At 35.5% G+C, this 22,385-nt stretch overlaps 1 protein-coding gene across 12 annotated transcripts in view; it reads right to left on the bottom strand.

Annotated features, from left to right (window-relative positions):
* Nucleotides 1–22,385, bottom strand: part of DMD (dystrophin) — a 1,095,710-nt gene that overhangs the window by 391,791 nt on the left and 681,534 nt on the right. For all 12 annotated transcript variants that reach the window (XM_037376983.1, XM_037376984.1, XM_037376980.1 and 9 more), the window contains 2 exons: nucleotides 17,006–17,153; nucleotides 14,904–15,053 (listed from right to left, as the gene is read on the bottom strand). In XM_037376983.1, the coding sequence (XP_037232880.1) occupies nucleotides 14,904–15,053; nucleotides 17,006–17,153 (298 nt within the window). The remainder of the gene's footprint in view (nucleotides 1–14,903; nucleotides 15,054–17,005; nucleotides 17,154–22,385) is intronic.

Below are 22,385 nucleotides of genomic sequence, written 5' to 3'. Positions count from 1 at the left end.
GGGTATTTTTAAGCACAAGACACTCCACCTTAAACCTCTGCTAAATAATCTAGTCCGCAGTTTTACTTTCTTTATCTTTGCTTCTTACTCAGTTCCAGAAATCCAAAAACAGCCACCAAGAATTTACAGTATGATTCCTTCAGTAATTCTTAATGAGGGGTATTTTGACAGGAAAATGATTTCTAAATAAAAGTACAATGCCCTAACTGTTCTTTCCCTGGTTTACGGCAGATAGTAAGGATCCATCCCTCAGGCTACAGCCTGTGGGACAAGCAAACTCCAGCGTGCACCTTGCAGCACTGGCAGCCTGCCTAAGCAGTTACCTTACGCCTGTCAGTCAAAGCTTTTTTTCCCCATGGAAAGCAGAGCCTGGCACACTTGTTGGGAGGCCAAGAGAAAATGGCAGGCCACAGTGCTATTCAGCACGGAGCTGGGCATGCTGTTGCAGTGTCTCAGGGAAACGCAATGTTACTTTACAGGTTATGATAAACCCTGTCTGACGTAGGTAAGAGCAATCTTTTCTCATGGTTTGGCAAATAAAGTGGTCCTGGCTCCACGTCTGGTCTTTCCATGTGACAGAGCTCTTCCTGCCTGGTACTTTGTCTCACCATCCTTTTGTGCAGCTCTCCTTTTCCAAACATCACACATTATCTGAATGCTTTACTTTCAAAACCATGCCCGGTACTGAAAGCTCAACTTCCATGCATAATCAGCTCACAGTGGCAATCAGTCAAAAGCTGAACTAAACATATCAATACTTTCTTCCATGCTGTTGCCTACGTCTGAGAGAAGCTTCCCAGAAGTATTCGCGAAAGGGCTGCGGAGCTTCTAACAACTGTCATCTGCCAGAATGCCTGACAAGCAAAACGAAGCCAAAAGGCACTGCAATGAAACAAATGACAAATATTTATACAACACGTAGTACCTTCAAATGCAAGCTATAAACTTTGAATTGTTGTTGGTTTTGCTCACAGAGTTTTTTATAGGAATGAAAAAAACCAAACACAAACCTTAACATTTTGTTTAGTAGAAGAAATGGATATAATTGGATCAAATATTTCAACATAGTAATTAAATTGGTATCAAACAGCAATTTCTGGCTGTAAGCTACTAGAGTAGCAAGTTAGACAATAAATGTATAGATAAACCGTATTACTTCCACAGTAAATAAACAGGGATTTTTTTGCATTACCTTTACACGATGTAGATAAATTACAATGGGTTGGAATTTTATCTACAGCCAAATATTTATAGCATTTCCTAGCAACATAGAATTTATTCTGTTAAAAATTATAGAAAAAAAAATCGATGTTGGTATTTCAGTTCTAGTGAGTGATCTTGACTGCCAAGTACTGAGCTGACATATCTGACAGAAAACAACAAAAAACTTGATTTTCTTTTTAGTTGTTCTTCAAGAGTTACCTGGTTTAGCACTTTGAGGGAGGTGACAACTTTTAATTTGTAAGAAACATGCAGTTAATAGAAAAGTTGAGATCGTGGGATTTACCTTAGTTAACAGTGTTCAATGTGCTATTAAGGTCAGTATCAGAACAGGCCATTCCCTGCATAATCATGATGATGATGAATTTTTGAAAAGGGGTTTTTAAAACTCTGAGAAAAGTGGCCCAAAAATGCAAGGCAAGAGTAAGGGAAAAAGGAAGAGGAGGCTTAGCTTTAAGGTTATTTCATGCTATTCTGTTTTTAGGAATTCTAATTATATAGGCATGTTGCAATACAGACAGGCCTATATAATTAAAGTATAATTTTTATCTCATAGAAAGCAAAAAGTAAACCACTGAAGGTCCCTATAGTCTTCCTTAATAGACATGCATGAAACACCTGACATGCAATGGCAGTGTCTATCTTGGAACTGAAGTTTAAAAGAGTCCAAAGAATTGTCATTCATTGGTGTGTGACATTATGTGAACCATTACTCATTGTATGTGAAATCCCTCTCAGTTACATAGTTGTTGCATAGTGGAAAAATGTGTTAGGTTTTGCCTAAAGTGCCTTATAGGAAATCTGATAATTCAGCTAGATCAATATTACCTCTTGACAGTTAGCACTTTTTATATTTGCCTAGAGAAGCTGTGGACACCCCATCCCTGGCAGTGCTCCAGGCCAGGCTGGATGGGGCTTTGAGCAACCTGGTCTGGTGGAAGGTGTCCCTGCCCGTGGCAGGGGGGTTGGAACTAGACGATCTTTAAGGTCCCTTCCATCCCAAACCATTCTAAGATTTTGTGATTATATTCAAAGTACTTGGCATAAATTCTTAAACAGATGACTAATATATTCCAGAATCATATGGCAAAAAATAATAAAAAGGAATTTTGAGATGGTTGGTAAGATAGTATGATATATATTGTATATAAACATACATATATGTATTTAATTATTATTTTATGGTCTCATTAACTAGTATAGAGGTTTTATCCCTGCATGGTTGTATTTCATAAATATTTTTAATTCTTTGTGTAAAGTTTAATATGTAGCAAACAGAGCAGCAATATGGCCTTATGAACACACATCTGAAGTCTTTATGAATAATATAAAAGCAAATAGAAATGTTTTATGTATCCCATGGATTATTATTAAATGATTTATGATGTCATCAATACAATCTAGTTCATCCTCACTTTTTAAGCAGGTACAAAATAAGGTACTTAATTTATAGCAAGTTCAGAAACACCTTTACTGTAGATATTAGTTGGGCATGGACATAGCAAAGTCTTGCCACTAAGATTATGGAAAGAAATATCAATTCAAAAAGACTGCCAAGAAAAGATTATAGGCTACAACAAATGCTAAGAGGTCTTGAGGGAAATAGTTGAGATCTGCTCAGCTTCAATAGACTCCTGGCTCAACAGGACATTCTTGTCAAATGAGGATGGCATATATCATCACACTGATGGGTTTTACAGACCGAGGTGAATCAGCACTGACATTAAGTGACCTGACCTCAGACTCCACTAAGGTCAGAAATAAAAAAATAAATAAAAAAAAGAATCTATTGCAGATCCCGATCACGCATACTTACAAAAAACAACCACCCTGTAATTTTCTGGTGTCTTGAGGTAGTAATTATCAACAGAAAATTGTTAGACACTATATACATGATATTATAACAGGTTAAATTACTGTGAGAGGAAAAGAGATATCTAGCATCCTAGTCAAGTTTCCAGGTTCAGTAGACATAAGCTTATTTTAACCAGAACATGTAAGATGTTCCCTTTAACCAAAATTTTTGAAAAAGCCAGTCACCTTAATTGTTTATCATACTTGATATTCTTTGTTTAGAAAATGTTGCAATGGAAAAGAAGAGCAAGACTAAAAGCAATAGCATATTGGACCTTTCAGAGCTAAATCCCAACATGCAACTGCCTGAAAATAAATTCCAATTCATTTGACATCATAGTGGAAAAAGAAATTTCAAATTCATATCCAACCCCCAACTTAAATGTTGTGCGACTTCAATGCTATAAAACAATCAAAGAAAAGAAACAACTCACAGTGAGAAAACGCACACATTTATCCCACTCTTTCTACATGCTTATGACTAATGTCAATGTATGGATAGAACTAAAACTGTTCATTAACCCCTTTAACTTTTAAGAGCCTTTAAAATAATAATAATAATGCATCAGGAATTCTCATGACTACTAGCATGATATTTATTCATAACTATAGTGGTTATTATATCTTCTGAGGAAGCTAAGCCAGCTTTTGCCTTTTGATAAAATGTGTAAAATGTATTAGGATTTCTGATTTGAAAGATAAATTTAGAAATGGATATTTAAATTTCATATTTAGAGTAATAACATTCAGGAGAGTCTTCTATGAAATAATCAAATGATTTATTAAGTCTGTTTAATGTTGATTACCCAAGATAATTTAGACATTTGTACGGAGATGTTGTTATGAAAGCAGAAATAGATATCCACTCAGTTCGTATCAGAGGAAAGAAAAAAGAAAAAAGAGGGGGAAAAAAACCCCAAGAGTATGGTAAATAGGACTATTACAAATTTTCTTATCTAGAAGCATAAGATACATGTGTAATAAGATAAATGTACAAAGTGGTTAGGTTTTACTACCCCTAATTAGAAATATCACAGCAGCACAAACATCCCAACTGATATTCATAGATGCCTTTTGAGTTTACTGTTAAGAAAACATTCCTCACTATTGTTTTAGATGGAAAGATGCTATTGAAGTAGATTGGGATTTAACCTGATAAATGCTGTAGCACATAGAGCATTATTCAGAAAAATATTAGTAACACACATCATGGAAACATTAAAAGATGAGAGGACAATCCCTTTTCACTTCATCCCACCAAACACAAATTAGGCTTGTCAAATGTTGCAAGTCTCTTCTGTTTTTCCTCTCTTTGCAAAACCCTTCCAGGATCTGTTGCCCCTCTTTCATGTGAGGTGGGGGAAATTGCAAAGACAAAGTATCATACAAATTGTCCTTTTACCTCTTCTACCTTCTGAGACAGTCACAGTAAGAACTAAGTAAGTAAGGAATGACTGGGGTCACAGAAGTTGCTGTTGGGGTGATTCTGAGTAACAAAAGAAGGAAGAGGAAAGACAGTCAATAGACAAGCAAGGAAAGTTATCATTAGGAAATCTGCCCAATATTTTTGTAAGTACCTCCTTTCCTGTAAGTTTTTCCATGTTGATGAGCAACCTAGCCTGAAATCCACAAATAATACTGTGATGAATTTCCAACTTAACTATATTTAAATTTTATTATATTTATTATGGTTGCTGTCATTTACTGTTAAGCCTAAAACACACCTGGAAAACCAAAACTAAGGTAAAACAGATAGAGCTAGAATCTAACGTGTATAAAGAAGAAAGAATCCTAACTGTTCTAAATATACTCAAAAACTTGTCTTAAAGGAAAAGAAGAATGAATATTCAGTAGTATGTCACAAGAGCCCTTGATATTTTGTAATTATTGCCTGATTGCTGCAACATTTTAAATATCATAACTTTTGTCTTGAAGGGACTTCAGAATGACTAATCCTTTCAAATGAGACTAAACAATATACTGTTGTAAGAGAGTATTTATTAATACTTAACAAGACAAAGAAAATTGGTGCTGTCATTAATAAAAAGAGAGCAATCATATATTTCTGTGCAGGACTACTGAAATAATGTAAAACAGCATTACTAACCACTTTTACAATGCTTTACACCTTCAGATTGTTTTAATATCACCAAGTAATTTAATTTTACAATATTCCTATGGGGTAGGGAGTTGTGCATAGGAAAATAGAACAGCTGGAAAATTAAGCAAGGCCATTTCCAGTCCATGGAAAGTGACAAGATCAAAATGCTCTCTATAGAGTATCATACTCAAATATACCATCTAACAGGGATTTGAAGCACTAAAATTGTCCTTTTACTGATGCAGTGCTACTGCATCTATTTATTCATAGTGGTTTATTGGGGGGGGGAGGGCACATAACACTGTGGTTCATTTTTACTCTTTTGCTTATAAATGAGGAAAATATATATTGGAGTTTGTATGTTAATAAATTGAAAATAAACCAACAAAATAAGCCATGCAAAGCACATGCCTGTGGGGTAGCAGAGGAGGGGGCTGGTTATCTTCACATTATGCAAGCTTGGCTGCCAAAGTTGAAAGGATAGCTTTTTTGGGTTTCAGGGAAAAAGGCTTCTCCAGAAAATGTTTCAGGCTACATCTAACCTGCTGGACGCAGAAGTGGTTCTGAATGCCCAGAGGTGAGTGCATGCCCTGATGACATCCTGGCCCCACACTGTGATAAGACCTAACTGTGCACAAGCTGTCCCCTTCATTTGCAAGAGAAGGAAGCCTAGGCTTGGGGCCAGGCTGAAGCTATAGTGTGCTCCTCATGCCCCTGAAATGAGGGAACCAGGACCATCTAGTATGCTGCTGCACAAACATGCTACTCTCAATAGGAGAAACACAAAATAACTGTAGTATGCAAGTAAAGAATGTTACAAACCACGTATAAGTGAAGTTAAATCAATATGCATCCATTTTTACAGATGGAATCATTCCATAAGCAAAATCCTTCCCTCAATCAGCTCTTTGTTCACAGAAGAAAGTAAAACTAAGCAATGATGAGCCTTCCCAATTCACTTCATTGTCTGTGAGACTCACTGGTTTGAAGACAGGCCAGATGAACTGGTCTGGTAGTCTACATTACCTACACAGTAGGAATTACCAGCATCTTCCCTGTAGTTAAATTATCATAATTTTATGCAGCCAGGTTGTGTTTGTTTCTTTTCTTTATTCTTAGAAATAAAAATTTAAGTTTTGCCTTTAACACAACAACAGTTTAACTTTCACCAAAGCTTGGGAATTTCTTATGCCCTTATTAAGTGAATGACCCTTCAGTCTTCAGTGCTTGAAACTGTACTTCAGTAGGGCAGAATTTCCGCACTCAACTCCTTGACACAGGATGCTGTGCGCTTAAAGTTTCCATGAACTTAAATGATTTCTGGCACACTTTTTCTATTTAATGGTAATTTTTAGATTATTCTTCTATTAATTTGCCCAGGTAATATTTGATATCATGTATATTTTTACCTTACTACCTTTCCTTCATTAATATCTTCTCTAGGCATCTGATTTCAGGCATTAACAGATGGCTAAATGTACATGGTCAGAGGGTATACAGACCTTTTGTTTGACCCAAATCATTCACTGATATGTTCTCATGCAAAATGAAATAAACAGGTTATTCCCTTCTTAAAACTGTGTATCTTGTGTATCCAGAAATCTACATAAAACTGCTCTAGAGATTCTTAAAGTCATTCATCTGCATTTTGCAAGTGAGATCAAACACGCTCTTCCTAACCTTTTCAATGTAAAATAAATGATGTAAAATAAATTATTATTGACTACCAATATATTCTCCACAAAAGAACTCATAACATTATAAGAACACTATTATAATCTATATCATCTGGACCAATGGCAAAGATAATTATGACCATATTTTAAGGGATTTTCTGTTAGGTAGTTTTCACAACGTGGCTTCCTATTTCTTCTGGTTTTTACATTAAAAGCTTGTATAATAATAAAGCTCCCTCAGAGGATTCACATCTAATATCCTAGTTTTCAGGAACAAAACCTGCATTCCGTTATGACTAATGCTTATATACAGAAAAACCTGCACTGTTATTTGGCTTATTCTGAATACATTAAAGTATTTATTTTTGATAAAAGTGGATATTCTTTCTCATCTACTGTTTGTTGTTTGGGATTTTTTTTTTGATGGTTTTGTTTGTTTGATCATCTACGAACTGGGTCATGTATTAAGTCCTGGAAAGGAAAGCAGGTAAGGTTGAAGTCTATTTAGGGTTTCTTTCAATGTGATGCTCTTCACTTCTATTTCAGAAAAATTATTTTGCAAATTATCTTTGCTTCGAAGTTTTAGTAGATGCAGTGACTGTGTTTCTTTCACTAAATACCTTGAATGACCAAAAAAACTAAAGGAGTTGACACATTTTTGTCCACCACCTCAAAAAAACCAGATATGCTATGTAAAATTATTTTTTCTTTAAGATTAAAACCAGCTGATCAGCTATAGCTTTCCCTTGGTGATATTTCAGACATGGGATAAATTACATACTTTTCAGTTCCTGTTTTGCTCCTAAGAACTGCATTAATCTGATTTTATTTTTTGTTCTTATAAATCCTGAAGAATGGGCATTTCTAAAAAAATAGATTTTAAACTGAAGAAATGAGCAATTATATCAAATCTCTGGATATTTTTTTTAAGGTTGTAAAATGCAGTCCTTTTAAAGCAACAGTTAAAAAGAAATAAAAAAATCAGAGTATCATACCATAACAATATTCACCTCATATGAATCTTAATCTTAAATCAGACTAGAAGTTATTTGCTAGTCTAAGCCTGATCTGTTACCATCTCTTATTTTATAGACAGGAAATAACAAAATCTTTCAGTGTAAGTTAAACCAATTCACTTTATTCCATCTACTGTGAAAACCTGTACTTAGCCTTGATTGCAGATATTCACAGAGCTATTATAATCCACCTTTCAAATGACATCAAGTAACAAAAAAATAGAAAAGAGAAAAAAAAAAAAAAAAGAGATGTCTCCTTATGTTTTATAATAGTCTCCAGTTCTTTCTGATGACAATCATTAGGATGACTCACAGTATAGCATGTAAACAAAAACTAGTATCTGAAACTGCTAAAATGATAAAAGTTGCCTCTGATCACTGAGTAGGCTGTAGGGCCCAGTTCCTATTGTGCTGTCTTCCAACACACACAATCCATTGTTTTCAAAGCATCTAAAGTATCTCAATAGCTTTAAATCAATATAGCCAGAAAACCTTCACTACGTGTAGCCTGTAAAAAATAGGAAACAACATAAAGGGGTTCTTTTACTTGCTTGGAATGTAGAAGTAATTCAGACATTCACATTAGGCTACAAATTCTTTAGTCCATACTTTCTTGTTTACCTTATTTGAAGGATCTGTAAGAAAACTTTATTTTAAGAAAAGGGGGGGGGGGGGAAGAACCAAAGGGGAACCACCACCACCACTACCACCCCACCCCCCGTTTTTATCAATATTCCCTGAAATCAAAAAGCTAATTCTTATGGTCTTGGGAAAAACAAAACAAGACAAAACAAATAACAAGCCCAAATAAAAAAAGCCATTTCTACTTATCTATGGAATTCTTTGTTGAAAAGCACACTCAGTTTCTCTTTTCACAACCTGCAAAAAGTGTGCAACTAGTGAATGTACTTATATTTCTTACTAATTGAATACAAGGTTTTCATGCCTGCTTTATGAACAAGAGTTCACGGCAATGTTCTTAAATGACAGAAAATGCAATCCAACTGAAGATTTACCATTATATTTAAAAGATATCTGTATTTATGTGTATAACACATCAGGTTTAGGCTACAAGACCATTTATATATAAGGTTGTTTAGACTTGTCATCATCATCTTTAAGAAGAAAGATGAAAATTTTAAAAAAGAAACCAAATTCTGAATCATATTATTCAATTTATAGAAAGTGGCTAAATTACAGAACATATTACTTCACCAATTTTATTCATGGAAAATAATAGATAACCGATTTAGTTCCATGATAACAGAATCCAGATTTTAGCTGATCATGTAAATAACAAACCATATTTTCTATTTAATGTTCCACACCACGTATGAAACAAATTGTGCTTTTCAATATACAGGTATTTCCTACTTCTTCAGCTTCAGAAAAAATGTGGGTTTCTACAGACCAGCAAGTAAAAGAAAAATAGTCCCCTTCAGGATGGCTTCCATAATTCTCTCCTCTTCAGCCCCTGTGAATACTCAACTTCTTTATTGGTGTAAGAACTTGAGTGTTTCGCCTGTTTGAATAATAAACTGGAAAAGGGGACACATCAAAACCTTACAGATCCCCATGCACAAAAAAGGTAGACTTTTAAACTCTTACATCACCCTGTGCTTAGGAGCAGAAGCTTTTTTACTGTAATGTGGACAACATTACTGACTTGGAACCGAAATTTCTTTCCATTGCTCTCTCAGAAATTCAAAAATTTATTAACAAATAGAATTTATTTTCTTCCAACAAAAACATTACTAAGGTGGGCAATTGTTGAGAATAAGTTTCTGTTCCCCAATAGACTGGAACAGGCAGCTTATCCTCGAGTGTGCCCGGGCAGCAGGAGTCTTTAGCTCTCTGCGGTGAGATGGATGCCCCAGAATGCTCCAGCAATAGAAAATAAGACAGAAACACCAAACAGAAAGACTAAATGTAACCCCATTCAGGTCCATCCTACATGAGTTAAATGATGAAAATTTCATGGTTTTGTTAATTAGTAAGTTTATCATTGAGTTAAACAACCCTCTCCATTACATAGTTAACAACTATTGACAAAAAAGACCCACTAGAAAGTATAGAAATATGGCTATATCATACATATATCATGTATTATCCTATTACCACTAGGAATAATTCAATACATCTTGTTTATAATCTACATATCCATATTATTTTCTAGTTAGACTGAAAACAATGGTCAACACCAAACAGCTGACCTTCAAATTAAACTGTAGACTAACAAAATACCCAGAAAAATAGTTTCAAACATTACTCAACAGCACTGGAAAGCTAAAGGCATATAAAATTTAATACAATTTGCACTAAAATATTTTTTTAGGTTAAGGGTCATCAGCATTGTTGTACTTCTGTGTTGTCTTATGACATCTTCCATCCTGTATGCTTAGCATGGCTGGGAAACAGCAATTTATCTTTACGCTGCTAGTAAATTTGCCTTTTAAAATTTTAAGTAGTGATAGCTACTAGCAACATCAAAAAGGAATAAAACAGATATATAATTGTTTCTTAGAGCTTGACATTCCTATGTTCATCCAATCAACATATACATCAAACTTCATTTTGTTGTATATGAGACCGTTTGTCAGTATGGCCGATAACATGAATGTGGACTGCACCTCATTAGCGATCTATGACAAACTGTCATAGGTAATTTAGTATAGCATCACACTTTATTACACTTAAGGGTATCAGGTCACTTATTAATTGAAAGCAAACTCAGGAAAAGGTCAACCTTTTGATCCTCAAAAAGCTGGCTGTACTATTCTAATTTCAAACTGAAAGAACAAGTATCAAACTGTAGCATTCATTTTCCAAGATCCTTTCCCCTCCATCCCACGAATAACAATAGTAACAATTGTTATAGCTTTGACTGTGAACTCAAACTAAATTGCACTGACATGCTGAAAATTTAATGTCATCACAGGTAATCTATGAATAATTACTACTCAAGGCAAGTTACAATCCATGAACTATAACCTTGTTATGACTTTGTCTTTCTGCACTTTCTGGGCCCATCTGTTTTTGTCTACACTTGATCAACCAAGCTAAGACGACCTATACTTTTCCTGGTGGTACAGAAAATGTTCACAAATTATAGCTATGTCACTCAATTTTATTTTATTTTTTGTCCACATAGCACAACAAATTCATTTGCTGTGGCAGTAAACAGTGAAATAGTCTCTCCAGTGTTTAGTAATTAGTTCTAATACCAGCAGACAAATTAAAAGGCAGCAAAACAAAAATATGTCTCCATCAGGCACTTACAATAACCTTCATAATACATACAGTAGATGTTGTGAAGACTAAGGTGGATAAATGAGAATGCTGATTTTGGCATCCGGCTTACTTTCAGATAATCTAGCTCATCCCTCTTGGCTGACACCAGACCAAGAATAATATTAAAGAGTAATAAACTCCTTCCAGCAAACCTCTGATTCCACAGTTCACTGGTCTCAGACCTAATCTATCAATCCATTTACTTCACAGTAAAAGGTAAGAAACCCATTACAGATCTGTTATGTGCCCTGGCAGGTGGTATATGACAAGAACTGAATTCATCACAAACTCCAGTGCGTAGTACCCCTTTTGTATGCTTTAAAGCACTAGGTGGCTAGCTTACTCAGCTGTCACAGCAGAAGATACTTTGAGCTTTGAAAATAAACAAAAAATTCTTGATGTGAAGGCATAATAATGGTTATAAAACACTTCATTTTTCATACTATTAAGACTTCACAAAGATAGTGTTATTTCCATTTTTACAAGAAATACTAGCTTTGGAGAGGGTACAGTAAGTAAAACCAGGCTAGAATTTAGAAGTCATGCTTTCAAATGTGGGCTTTAATCTTCATTCTCTGCTTAAACTATGTCTGAGGTAGCAGCCTATTAGAATCACTATTCTCTAAAGTTGTCAAAAAAAATGACATTTTAAAATTATTACTATCCAAAAGAAGAAAAACTCTTCATATATCTATTCTCAAGGTCACCAGCACGTGACATAAACACCCAAAAGCAAAGACAATGCTGAAGCAAAAGCAAAAAAAGCTTCTTTTATGTGACTGCAATTCCTTTCATACTCAATTTCTTTATTCCGCTTATTTTCATTGCTGTAGGGCAACAGTTTCTGTGGCTGTAAAGAAGGTTTGAACATGACTTGTTTCAAATATGTCACCTTGAAGGTTAAGATTCTTAGGTGTTGTCCCCCATTCCCCTGCTTGGCAGATCAAGGCAAAACAAAAATTTGTCCTAACCTTAGGAGATATTTGGTTACATTCTCAGATGCTGTAAATTGTCACAGCTTCTCTGAAGTAAACAAAATTGATCTAGTGTATGTCAAATAAGGAACTACCTTACATCATTCATGTAACTGTCATGGATCTTTCATATTTTGAAAATAAGATCATCCTGCAATACAAGATAATCAGAAATTGTAGATCATTGCATGTTCATTTCCAGCAGCGATGCCAGAAAAGAAAATGAACAGCTAGAAATGAAGGATTAAAGTATAAGATACACTCTTAGAAGGAGATGGAGAGACAGAAAAGCCCCAGAGAAATCTTTGTTTGATGACGTTTGTCCACTGTGCTTTGAAGAACACAAAAAAATATATCCTCATCAAAACAACTGACTACAGAACCATCCTCAGGTGACCTACAGAAGTTTGCCTGATATAAAAGTGTCAGAGCTGTGAGCTTTGGCTCACTGTAAAAATTTGTTGGTTTTGTTTGTGGGTTTTTTTGGTTGGTTTTTTTTTTAGCACTTACAGATCTATAACTGAAGGAAGACAATGTATATCCTTCTGTCATGTGTGCCGACTTTCTTTCCATTAATTCTGATTTTATTATAGACCCTAGATTTCCAGAGGAAAAGTGAAAAATATTAATTGAGGCTTCCTACACAAATTGTGAGTAAAAGAAAAAAATATGTAAATGAAAAAAATAAATACTTTCCCCTTCAGTTTCATAAGAAAAATCTGACAGAAACCCAAAATGAACTTCTAACTTTGTTTTTGTTGTTTGGCTTGGGTTGAGTTTTGGTTCTTTTTGTTACATCTATCAAGATAATATGGGATATACAAAACATTTAGAGAAAGAGAATGCCTTGACAGAACATATATGGATTCAATACTTGTAATTTTCAAACTCAGTTTCTGTTCATTTTAAAAAAACGAACTGCATTTTTCAGATTCTTTAGATTTAGCTACCAAGGACCAGTAAGAACTCAAATTTAAACATCTCCCTAGACAGATAACTGAAATCAAAATAATACGTTTAAGTGATGATCTCAAATGGAAGTTCAGTTTTCTGGTTTTAGTCTTTTTTAGTAGTTAATGGCAGTTTCAAGTGGTAAGTTCCAAGCCTAATATTGACAGACACATTACTTATATCTAGGAGACATAAACTTGTAAAGAGCTTGATTGACTAAACAGTAGCTTTGTCCTCCATATTTCATCCAGACCTAACTACTTTCAACAGCATTGGTAGTTGCTCTGAATGTGACAAGTAGCCTGGAACTTCACTGCATCACCAAGCAGAAAATAAAAATGCAAGGGTTTTTTGGGTATATGACTAATCAGTAAAAGATTACATTCAGAGACAGATTACAGATTTAGTTAAAATGTATTTGTACAATTTAACTAAAAGTAATATTTACCCCAACTCACCCCAGAAACTCATGTTGTCTTTTTAATACTACAGCTCAGATATACAAATTGTGGTGCCTAAATTCAGCTGTGTATATGCTTACTTCAGCTAGCAAGTAACACTGTTTTGAAGTATTCTGAATTCTTCTATAATGCATTGATTTTAGAAACCCATTTGTAGAGAAAGAAATACTTCTGCCTGAGCATCCAAATAATGATTTATATGTCCAGCTTGGAGTTTGTGAATACGATCAATATTTATTATCCATTTTTGCCTGAGCCATTAGCAAATATTCTGAACCTTGCCAGACTGTTTCTGTTAAGAAGAAATTAATGAGAATCCCACATCAAATAAATTCCTGTTTATTTCTCAGGTCTGTGCTTGAAATCCAACTGTGTTCACAGAAATGTTAACAAAAGAACCCAGGATACAGTATTCTTGACCAGAAACTGTAGCTTGTCTTTTCAGTAAGGTACTCAGAAGATTTTCTCACCTGTTTTTTCCCCATAGCTAAACACAATGAATCCATCTCTCTTTCTTCCCCAGGATATTGGTAACTTTAACAAGTAGATACCACAGATTAATTTCCCCAATTCTGATTTTGTCACAATCTCAATGGAAACCCTTCAGATGATTCTACAGTGACCTTTTCTGACCTGGCTAATCCATACCTTGGGTGGTGGTCCTTTGGCCAACACTTTTACCACTTCTGTTACTTGAGAAACAGAAACTACATGAGAGCACTCAAATTATCTGTCTCTCTTTACCAGATTTGCTATTCATTGTCACCAGTTTTCAACACAAAAATATGCTACTTTAACAACAAAATACAACAAAATCCTCTCTTACTGCTTTTCATAAATATTAAGAACCCAGGAAGCAAAATGAGTGGTACTTTGCTACAGAAATCAGAACTCAAAGTTCAAGGTTGGAAGAAGCATGGTTGAAGGTGAAACAGTGGCTGCAGCTTCCACCTTGCAGTTGGACAGACGAGAGGAGACAGTTGGGAAGTGTTGCCATAAAGTCAATTAGCCATTTACTACTGCCTATCACACACCTGGGTCACCATAACCAGAATATTTGCTGTACCGTCAAAACAACCAGGCTACAAAAATGATGCTCTGCATTCCACCCTTCAGCAGCGGACCTATAAGTTAGGGAGTATATTTGGATGGAACATCATCTCTTCAAGAACTAATGGTCCTGGTTTGCTGTCATTTTTTCTCACAGCAGTGTATTGTATACATTTTTCTTCCACAGATTCATTTTGCATACAAATGTCTCTTCATACAGAGAAAATAATACATACTAGAAAATATATAATGCAAATATCTGCTGAAGATTAAAATTTCATGCCACACATATCAGTCATATGTCTAACCTTTAACAAGCGATGGTTAGCCTCCTTCAGTGTATTCTCAAGCTTATGTTTTTTGTCTGGGTTCAGTGATGCACTTCCAAGTGCTATTCCTCCAGTTTCATTTAATCGTTTGAGTATTCCCTTGTGTGGCGGCAGCTCTTCAACTCTTAACTGGAACAGACAAATACAGCAGTTAAGATGAACTGTGGTAGAATTTTCAGCTCTCTTATCTTCACCTTTATCGATTTGTGTATCAGCTGAAGGAATAAACTCAATTCAAGACAAAATAACCATTGCTTTCTGAAGGTAGAAAGCTACCCACCCCCCCAAAAAAGAGACTGTAATGGTGGATCAAGCCTAAAGATAGTCTTAAACACCAAAACACAGAGTTTCTCAGGATATTCATCACTGTTACATGGTGGATTCCACTTCTGGACACTCAATAGCTCATGTATATCAATTTTAATAATCTTTTAATATGTTAAAGGACAAGCACCTTGGAGAAGGCTTTTAACTGTTGCATGCTGTGAACAGAGTCACCCAGATGGTATGTGGTAAAAAGCCCTCCAGTATAATCTCATAATTAAGAATGTTCATGTATGGTCATAAAAAAACACAAGTAAAGCCAAAGGATGCAAAGCATCATTTAAATATACTACTTTTCCATCATCAGTGCAGTTACTGCAAACTGGTAAGTAAAGACAATGCAACCAAAAGACAAAGTTCTTCAATTTCCTTTTTTATTATTTATATTTATTGACATAAACAGGTAGGCATGAATTGAGCCACACTGCAAGCCAATACTTTATTATTTGCTGCATTAGGATGCATTCTTTTTTGTGTAGCTCCAAAAGAACAAGGTGGACTGTAAACACAAGATACAATTAAGAGATGGTAACACCTTTAATTTTGGATTATGTATCCCTTGGGAATACTATGAATGGGAAATACTTGTGTATAAATAAGGAATGGGAGCCCTCATGGTTCTAAATAAGTTCTAAATAAATTTAGACTTTAAACCTCTGTTCATGTCTGCAAATTATAAGATCCATCTAACATCCCTTAAAAATATTTTTTTTCTTTAGTTCTGATATTCTCAGTAATGGAGGCAAAGCCTCACAAATTCTCTGTCCATCTCACTGACATCGTATCTAAACAGTCAGAGGGACAAACGGCACATGGTTGTCTTCATATCCTGAAATGCTATTTATCCTATTCTTGTTTATTTAAAAAGAAATTAGAAGATAGTTTCTTAGTAAAGAATCTTCTCGATTTTTTTTCAGATATTGTTGAAAGAAAGATAGACCAAAGTGATGAGTTTTCTGCAGATACTTTAAAACTCTATTCCATCACTTGCTGAATTTGTTCAGCTTGGATTGGTATAAAGAATAACTAGTCCTTATCCTCAAGAGAGGACAGAAAACCTTTAGGCAAGTGTTCTATAAGTAATATGAATTTTTCAACCACAGTTTAATTTCTATTGTGCAAGTTTTTAAACATAGCCATTCTATTGAACACATTTCAAAAACTAAACAGAGCAACTTCTATTACATATATTTATTAGGAGTATCATAGTTTAAAAGCTCTAACATATTAAGGTAAATATTCCAGCCTTTAAAAAAAAACATTTAATATTCTGTTGGGGTTTTGTAAAAAGCATTTTTAACAATTCACCTAGACGTTTAGTGCAGAAGATGTTGCAGTGATACATTAACCAGGTGACATTAATAATTGTGCATGCAATTCTATATAATCTTGTGACATACAGACTATAATTTCAAAAGCCAGAAGTTACAAAATGTTAACAAGACACCTATAGAGAAATGTTTTACAGATAAAACAGCCAAGTTCTGATTTAAGAAACAAGGATGAAAAGGATAATGTTCAATTACCTAGTGAAAGGATAGGTATTTTTCTTTCAGTACATTTTCCATTTCTTTTCTGATTTTAATATGATCAGTATATGTTTGTACCTAGGTTTTGTAATTCCACTGCTTAATTTACCTACAAAAGCTAAATTAATGCTGTCTTTGATGGCAGAAGCCTTCTCTGAAAATAGCATTTAATATTTTTTATGTAGAATTTATAAAGTAAGAAAACATTACGAATAAAATTCATGATACCTTTACTTTGCTAAGGCAGTCTCTTAACTGGTCTTCATTCCCTGGTTCAAGGGGAATACCAATAATGGTGTCTGCTTCCTCTAACCATGAGATCAAGTTGTTCAAGTCCTCTTGAAAGCCTGATAAAATATTCTTTTCCTCCTCTAGCCTGTAATAAGAATGTGATATTATTGTTTCTATGCATTTACTTTTATGTTGAAGTGTTTATTCATATCAAAAGACAGACAAGGGAAAATTAATCCTTACCATTATATAAGTTATTTTTAAAAATGTGTCATAAATATTTTTCATATCAAAATTATCCGACCAGCACCTTTTTAACATGGCATTAACTGTATTCTAAAATAAGAACTCAGGTTATAATTTGCAACATCACTAAATTCAGCTTCTGGATTACATATGGCAGGTAGCAAACAGGCATGTCAGAGCTAGAACTATTCATTATTCAGACCAGATTTTTGTATGAACTAACAGCAGGGGAACACAGAGTCAGAAACTAAGAAATTTAGCACCAAAAGTTTACCAAACTGAAACTATATAAAGTGACACTTAAACCCATTGGCATATTGTACAAACAGATATTTTGGTGCCATGTAGTTTGTGTAAAGGATTCCAGTCAAGACCACAAAAAGTAGGTAATGTTCATAGTCCGTAAGAAGGAATAGGACAGGATTTATCTCACCTAACTTTAGATGTCTACTTTGTCAACACCTACAACTCAGCTGTTGATTTTGTCACCCAGATTCTCTTCACTGAAAGCCAACTGGCTTTTCTAGGGTGTGAGATAAGGATTAATCTTAGATGATTAGAATATGAAACCATACAAGCTTATTCTTTATTAAATAAAGGAAATCCAGATGACCAGCCAAGATATAAACATTGCAGGTGTCTGAAGTTAGATAAGACTACTTTCACCATGTCTATATAAATATATGGAGATCTGAACTTTAGCACCTAAGCTTCCAAAATTATCAAGAGATGCATGAGAGAAATTACAAGTGCAGCAGGGAAGAGCATTGGCAGAGTGTGAGCCCTTTGGAATTAACATTATGGGTCGATCTCCTCTGAAGTAGAAAAACTATGTTTTGTATAGATCACTTGTAATTTGTCCTCCAAACATATTCACAAAACTGAGTCTTACCTGTATGGAAAGATTAAACAGTTATTAATAAAATTAAACAATAATCAATCACCTATTAAATAACAACAGCTTTTTGTTTTGCTGTTATTTTTCTGTCCACTTGAGATCAGCACAAAAGATGTAAACCCAGCTTTTTTAGTTTTGTAATTATTATTGTTATTTCCAAGATCCAGCTGAGTTTGGGAGGTTAGGCCATTTTTTATACATAAGAAGTGTGCAATATTAGTATTTTAAGAATTTAAGTCAACATTACAGTGCAGAATCAAGGTCAGTATTATTAATATATTATTTCTGATGCAAAACTGTATCAAAGCAGAATTAAAATGGTTTTAACTTTCTCTGGTTTCCCATATTTGCCATGATGGTCAGTGCCCACAGAACACTCTGAAATGTCAAATGGAATGACTTCTCTTTACCATTATAACTACGCTATCATTTATGTTGGGGGGTTTTATTATTATTTTTTAGGAAGCTGTTTTCTGATGGCTGACAAGCAAAGATGTCTCTTCAGAAAAGCTAGATGATGAGCTTCAGGCAAAAGTGAATCAATAAGAAAGTGTCAGCTTCGCATCACATAACAAAAACACTGAAAAAATTGTTGCTTTATACACTTGCCTACACACATGCACATGCATGCAGTCTCACAAACAAAATTATAAAATCTCTTATTCAAGCAGAACAGAAATTTAGAAATTTCTAACAGTCAGTACCTGTCTTATAGAAGTTTGTACATCCAAATCCCCAAAACATTTCACCCTATATTAAGAAATCTAACTTTACGTCTTTCAAATCTTGTATGACTTTTTCTCTCACTGTGATTTCCAGACAATAAAAGTATTCAAGTGACTTCAAGAGTTCCACATTTGAAACATTTATTTACAAGGAAAGAAAGCTGCTTACTTAATGGTTTAAGTAAAAACATTTGGTTAGAGGGAAAACAAAGGAAGAAAAAGGGTAAGATCTGCAAAGTTCCTTTTAAATAACATCTGCTTTGTAGTGTAAAGTGGGAGAAGCCTGGTTTGGTCAACCATGAAAATTCTAGTAGTGAAGAGGGGCACAAGCATATGAGCCAAATTAAATTTCATTTCACAGCAAAATAATCATCTAACTTCATGGTATAAGCAATAAATTTTATAGATTAAGATTTTTCGATGAGGGAAAGAGTAATGCTGTTGGAATGCCGAGTATTATAAAATAAAACCAGAAACATACAATTCAACTATTACTTTACATAATTTGCAAACCAGCAAAGCTTTTGCTAGTGCTTTACCTGCCTTCCATCTTATTGGTTTTTATTGCATTTCTAAGGATACTTGGAGGATTCCTTGCAACGCATCCTTGCAAGATGAGAATTGCTCTACTAAATGAATAAACACACTACAGGCTCTACAGACCACTCTTTAAAATAGTAGATCAAACCCCACAGTAAAGTACCAAAGACAACACTCTTGACCAGACTTCACTATTGAGCTGCTGAATCTCACAGTCTGGCTGCACTAAATAAGCCACATCTTATGGAAACCTGAAAAATATGATAGTTGGCATGCATGAGAGACAGGCTTTCCTGGATTGCAAAAGTCAGGCAAGAAGACATGACTACAAAGGTGTTCCTGACAAAGAGAAGCATTTCCATTCAATTTACAAGAATCAAATGCTTGAAAGTGTCTCCAACTATTTTCCTAAATCCATCCTTTCTTTTGTAGTTAAAAACCTAAGCAGCAACTTCAAAAATATATGCAATGAATATCTTGGATAAGGAAAACCTTATAAAATTATATTATGCATTGCTTTTCTAAATAATTATGAATAAGTAGCTCACATTTTCCAGCTTTTTTTCTCTACAGCACAGTATAAAGATGTTCTCTGTTAATTTCTAAAATATGAAGCATTATTTGTTTACCTTCAAGTTTAATGTCTCTTAGAATTTATATAAGCATGTAATAATGATAATAATGAATGGCATATTTAAACTCATCAGCTATGATTTAGTAGTAGATATTTCATTTCCTGAGTCAATTCAATGCATTTTGATAAGAAAAAGGCACTACATTCTACTTGAAATATCGGTTGTGAATTATAAATATTCTTAATAAGTTTTCAGAAAATGGATTTGCAGTGATTATGGCTGAAAAAAATATATATACAGAAAAGCAACTGCCAAATGTATTAAGTGTTATGAAGTCCAACAATAAATCATGTATTCAGCCATAATAAATATACAAAGCTTATGTAAAGGAGATTAGTAAAAGGCAATACAGGTTTAAATGCAGGATGCTTTTTTCCTAGCTCAGCTGATATATTCATAGATTGCTATTATCTCAAGCGTTTCAGGTAGATTGTAGCTGCAACTTTAGGTAAGCAATACATTTAAATGTACCCTCACACAGAACAAATTTTTGTCAGCTGGTGTCCGACAACCAGATAGTGAGGAATCACATTAAGTCTACAGCATCATGGGTATATAGGGTCCAGTCATCACTCTTAAGAAACTGAAAGACACTGTGGAAACAATAAGGATACTCTTAGGTGCTTATTGGGAAGTGTATATTGATAGAAAAAGAAACAAGAACCCTACTATACTATTCAAGGTTCATAGAATCATAGAAATAATTAGGTTGGGAAAGAACTTTAAGATCATCAGGTCCAACCATTAACCTAGCACTGCCAAGTCCACCACTAAACCATGTCCCTAATTGTCACATCTACACATCTTTTAAATACTTTCATGGATGGTGACTCAACCACTTTCCTGGGCAGCCTGTTCCAATGCTTGACCACCCTTTCAGTCAGGAAAGAAGCCTGAAAGGAGAGAGTCTCCTGTGACAATGACCTGTCTTTTTTTCTTTATGGAAGTGGGTTTGACCCAGGCTGTAGACTGACTTAACCTCGGTGACACCTCCAAGCTAGATGAACCTTGTCATTGTTCAGTTCCACTTGCAGAGGCTCACACACTCTATGCAAGGGCACTTGGGAAGGTGGGGGAGTCACAGGGGAGATGTGTCTGCTGCACTGGGCAGGAACCTCTGGCCATTCCCCTCTATTGCCTGAGTCACCGCGTTCAGCCAGGTGGAGGGCACAGGGAATCCTCTCTATCATGAGTCCTGCCTGCCTGTTGGGCATGTCCCTGCCTGCCTGTCGGGCCTGTCCCGGGGAAGGTGGGGTGCGATTCCACTGGTCCCTCTCTCTCTTGCACTCCCTGATGCTCCTCAGCCTGCTCGCCTCCTCCCAGTGCTCTGTCACCAAGCAGGGGAGTCCCTCTCCCTGGGTGCACCTCCCACAGGACCGCTCGCTGCTGCTGGCCGGTACTGGTGTCAGAGCAGGGCACAGCCAGCAGCCCGGCACCTGGGGGGCTGCCTGTTCCCTCCGAAGCTCTGTCTGGGCAGCTGTGTCAGTGAAGCATTTGGAGTGGGCATAGCTTTCTGCCAGGTGGATACCATTGCTCCCTGGTCGAGCTGGCAGGGTTACAGTGCCCATCCTGTGTGCCACACCATGTTTCACTCCCCCACTTGCTGGTGCTTCCCAGGGGCTTGCTTTCTAGGTGTGGGGGGCTCAGCCACCTTCGCTTTTGGCCCTGCCCAGGTCCTGCCAGGTGCTGTGGCATGAGCTGCGTGCTCCGGCAGCTCACTCCTCCTGAGGTGCCTTCAGTTTGGGAAACCCTGCTGTGCACCACACTGGAGAGATCCACTGGAGAAGGTCATCGTGATGCTGTGGTTTTCCTCCTTTCTTCAGCTCCCCCCGATTTAGGTTTAGGTTTTAGCAACAGACAAATTAAGCAGTAAAAATTAACATTTCTTTATATTGTCAGAGAAAAGACATGAGTGGATTTTGGAAACCAACATACATTGTGTCCTATTTTCCTATGGCAAAAAAAATCCTGCCAATATTTCTAGGTGCTTTAAGAAGTCAACATTGCAAATTTTAAACATACTGTTTTCTTCAAAACCAGCTTCTTGTTGTGATTACACATGCTGTAACTGCAGAAAATACCTGTTTCAAAGTTATATCTGTGACGTTATTGTAAAAAAAAAAAGTATAGTAAAATGTTGATTGATATTGATTAGTTTAATTATGTTTATTGTAATATATTAGAAGTAATAATTATTTGATCAACTAGGTAGCCAAATTTAACCCACTCTGTGTTTTGTCACAGCAAACGGCCAATGGCAGCTGATTTTTCACCAAGGTAACATTGATTTGCTCTGGGGACAGGAGGAAAGCAGGAAAGCCTGCTAGATGGAG

Source organism: Falco rusticolus, chromosome 2 (genome assembly GCF_015220075.1).
Source record: "Falco rusticolus isolate bFalRus1 chromosome 2, bFalRus1.pri, whole genome shotgun sequence".
Taxonomy (NCBI): Eukaryota; Metazoa; Chordata; class Aves; order Falconiformes; family Falconidae; genus Falco; species Falco rusticolus.
This window is presented reverse-complemented; position numbering and strand designations above follow the sequence as displayed.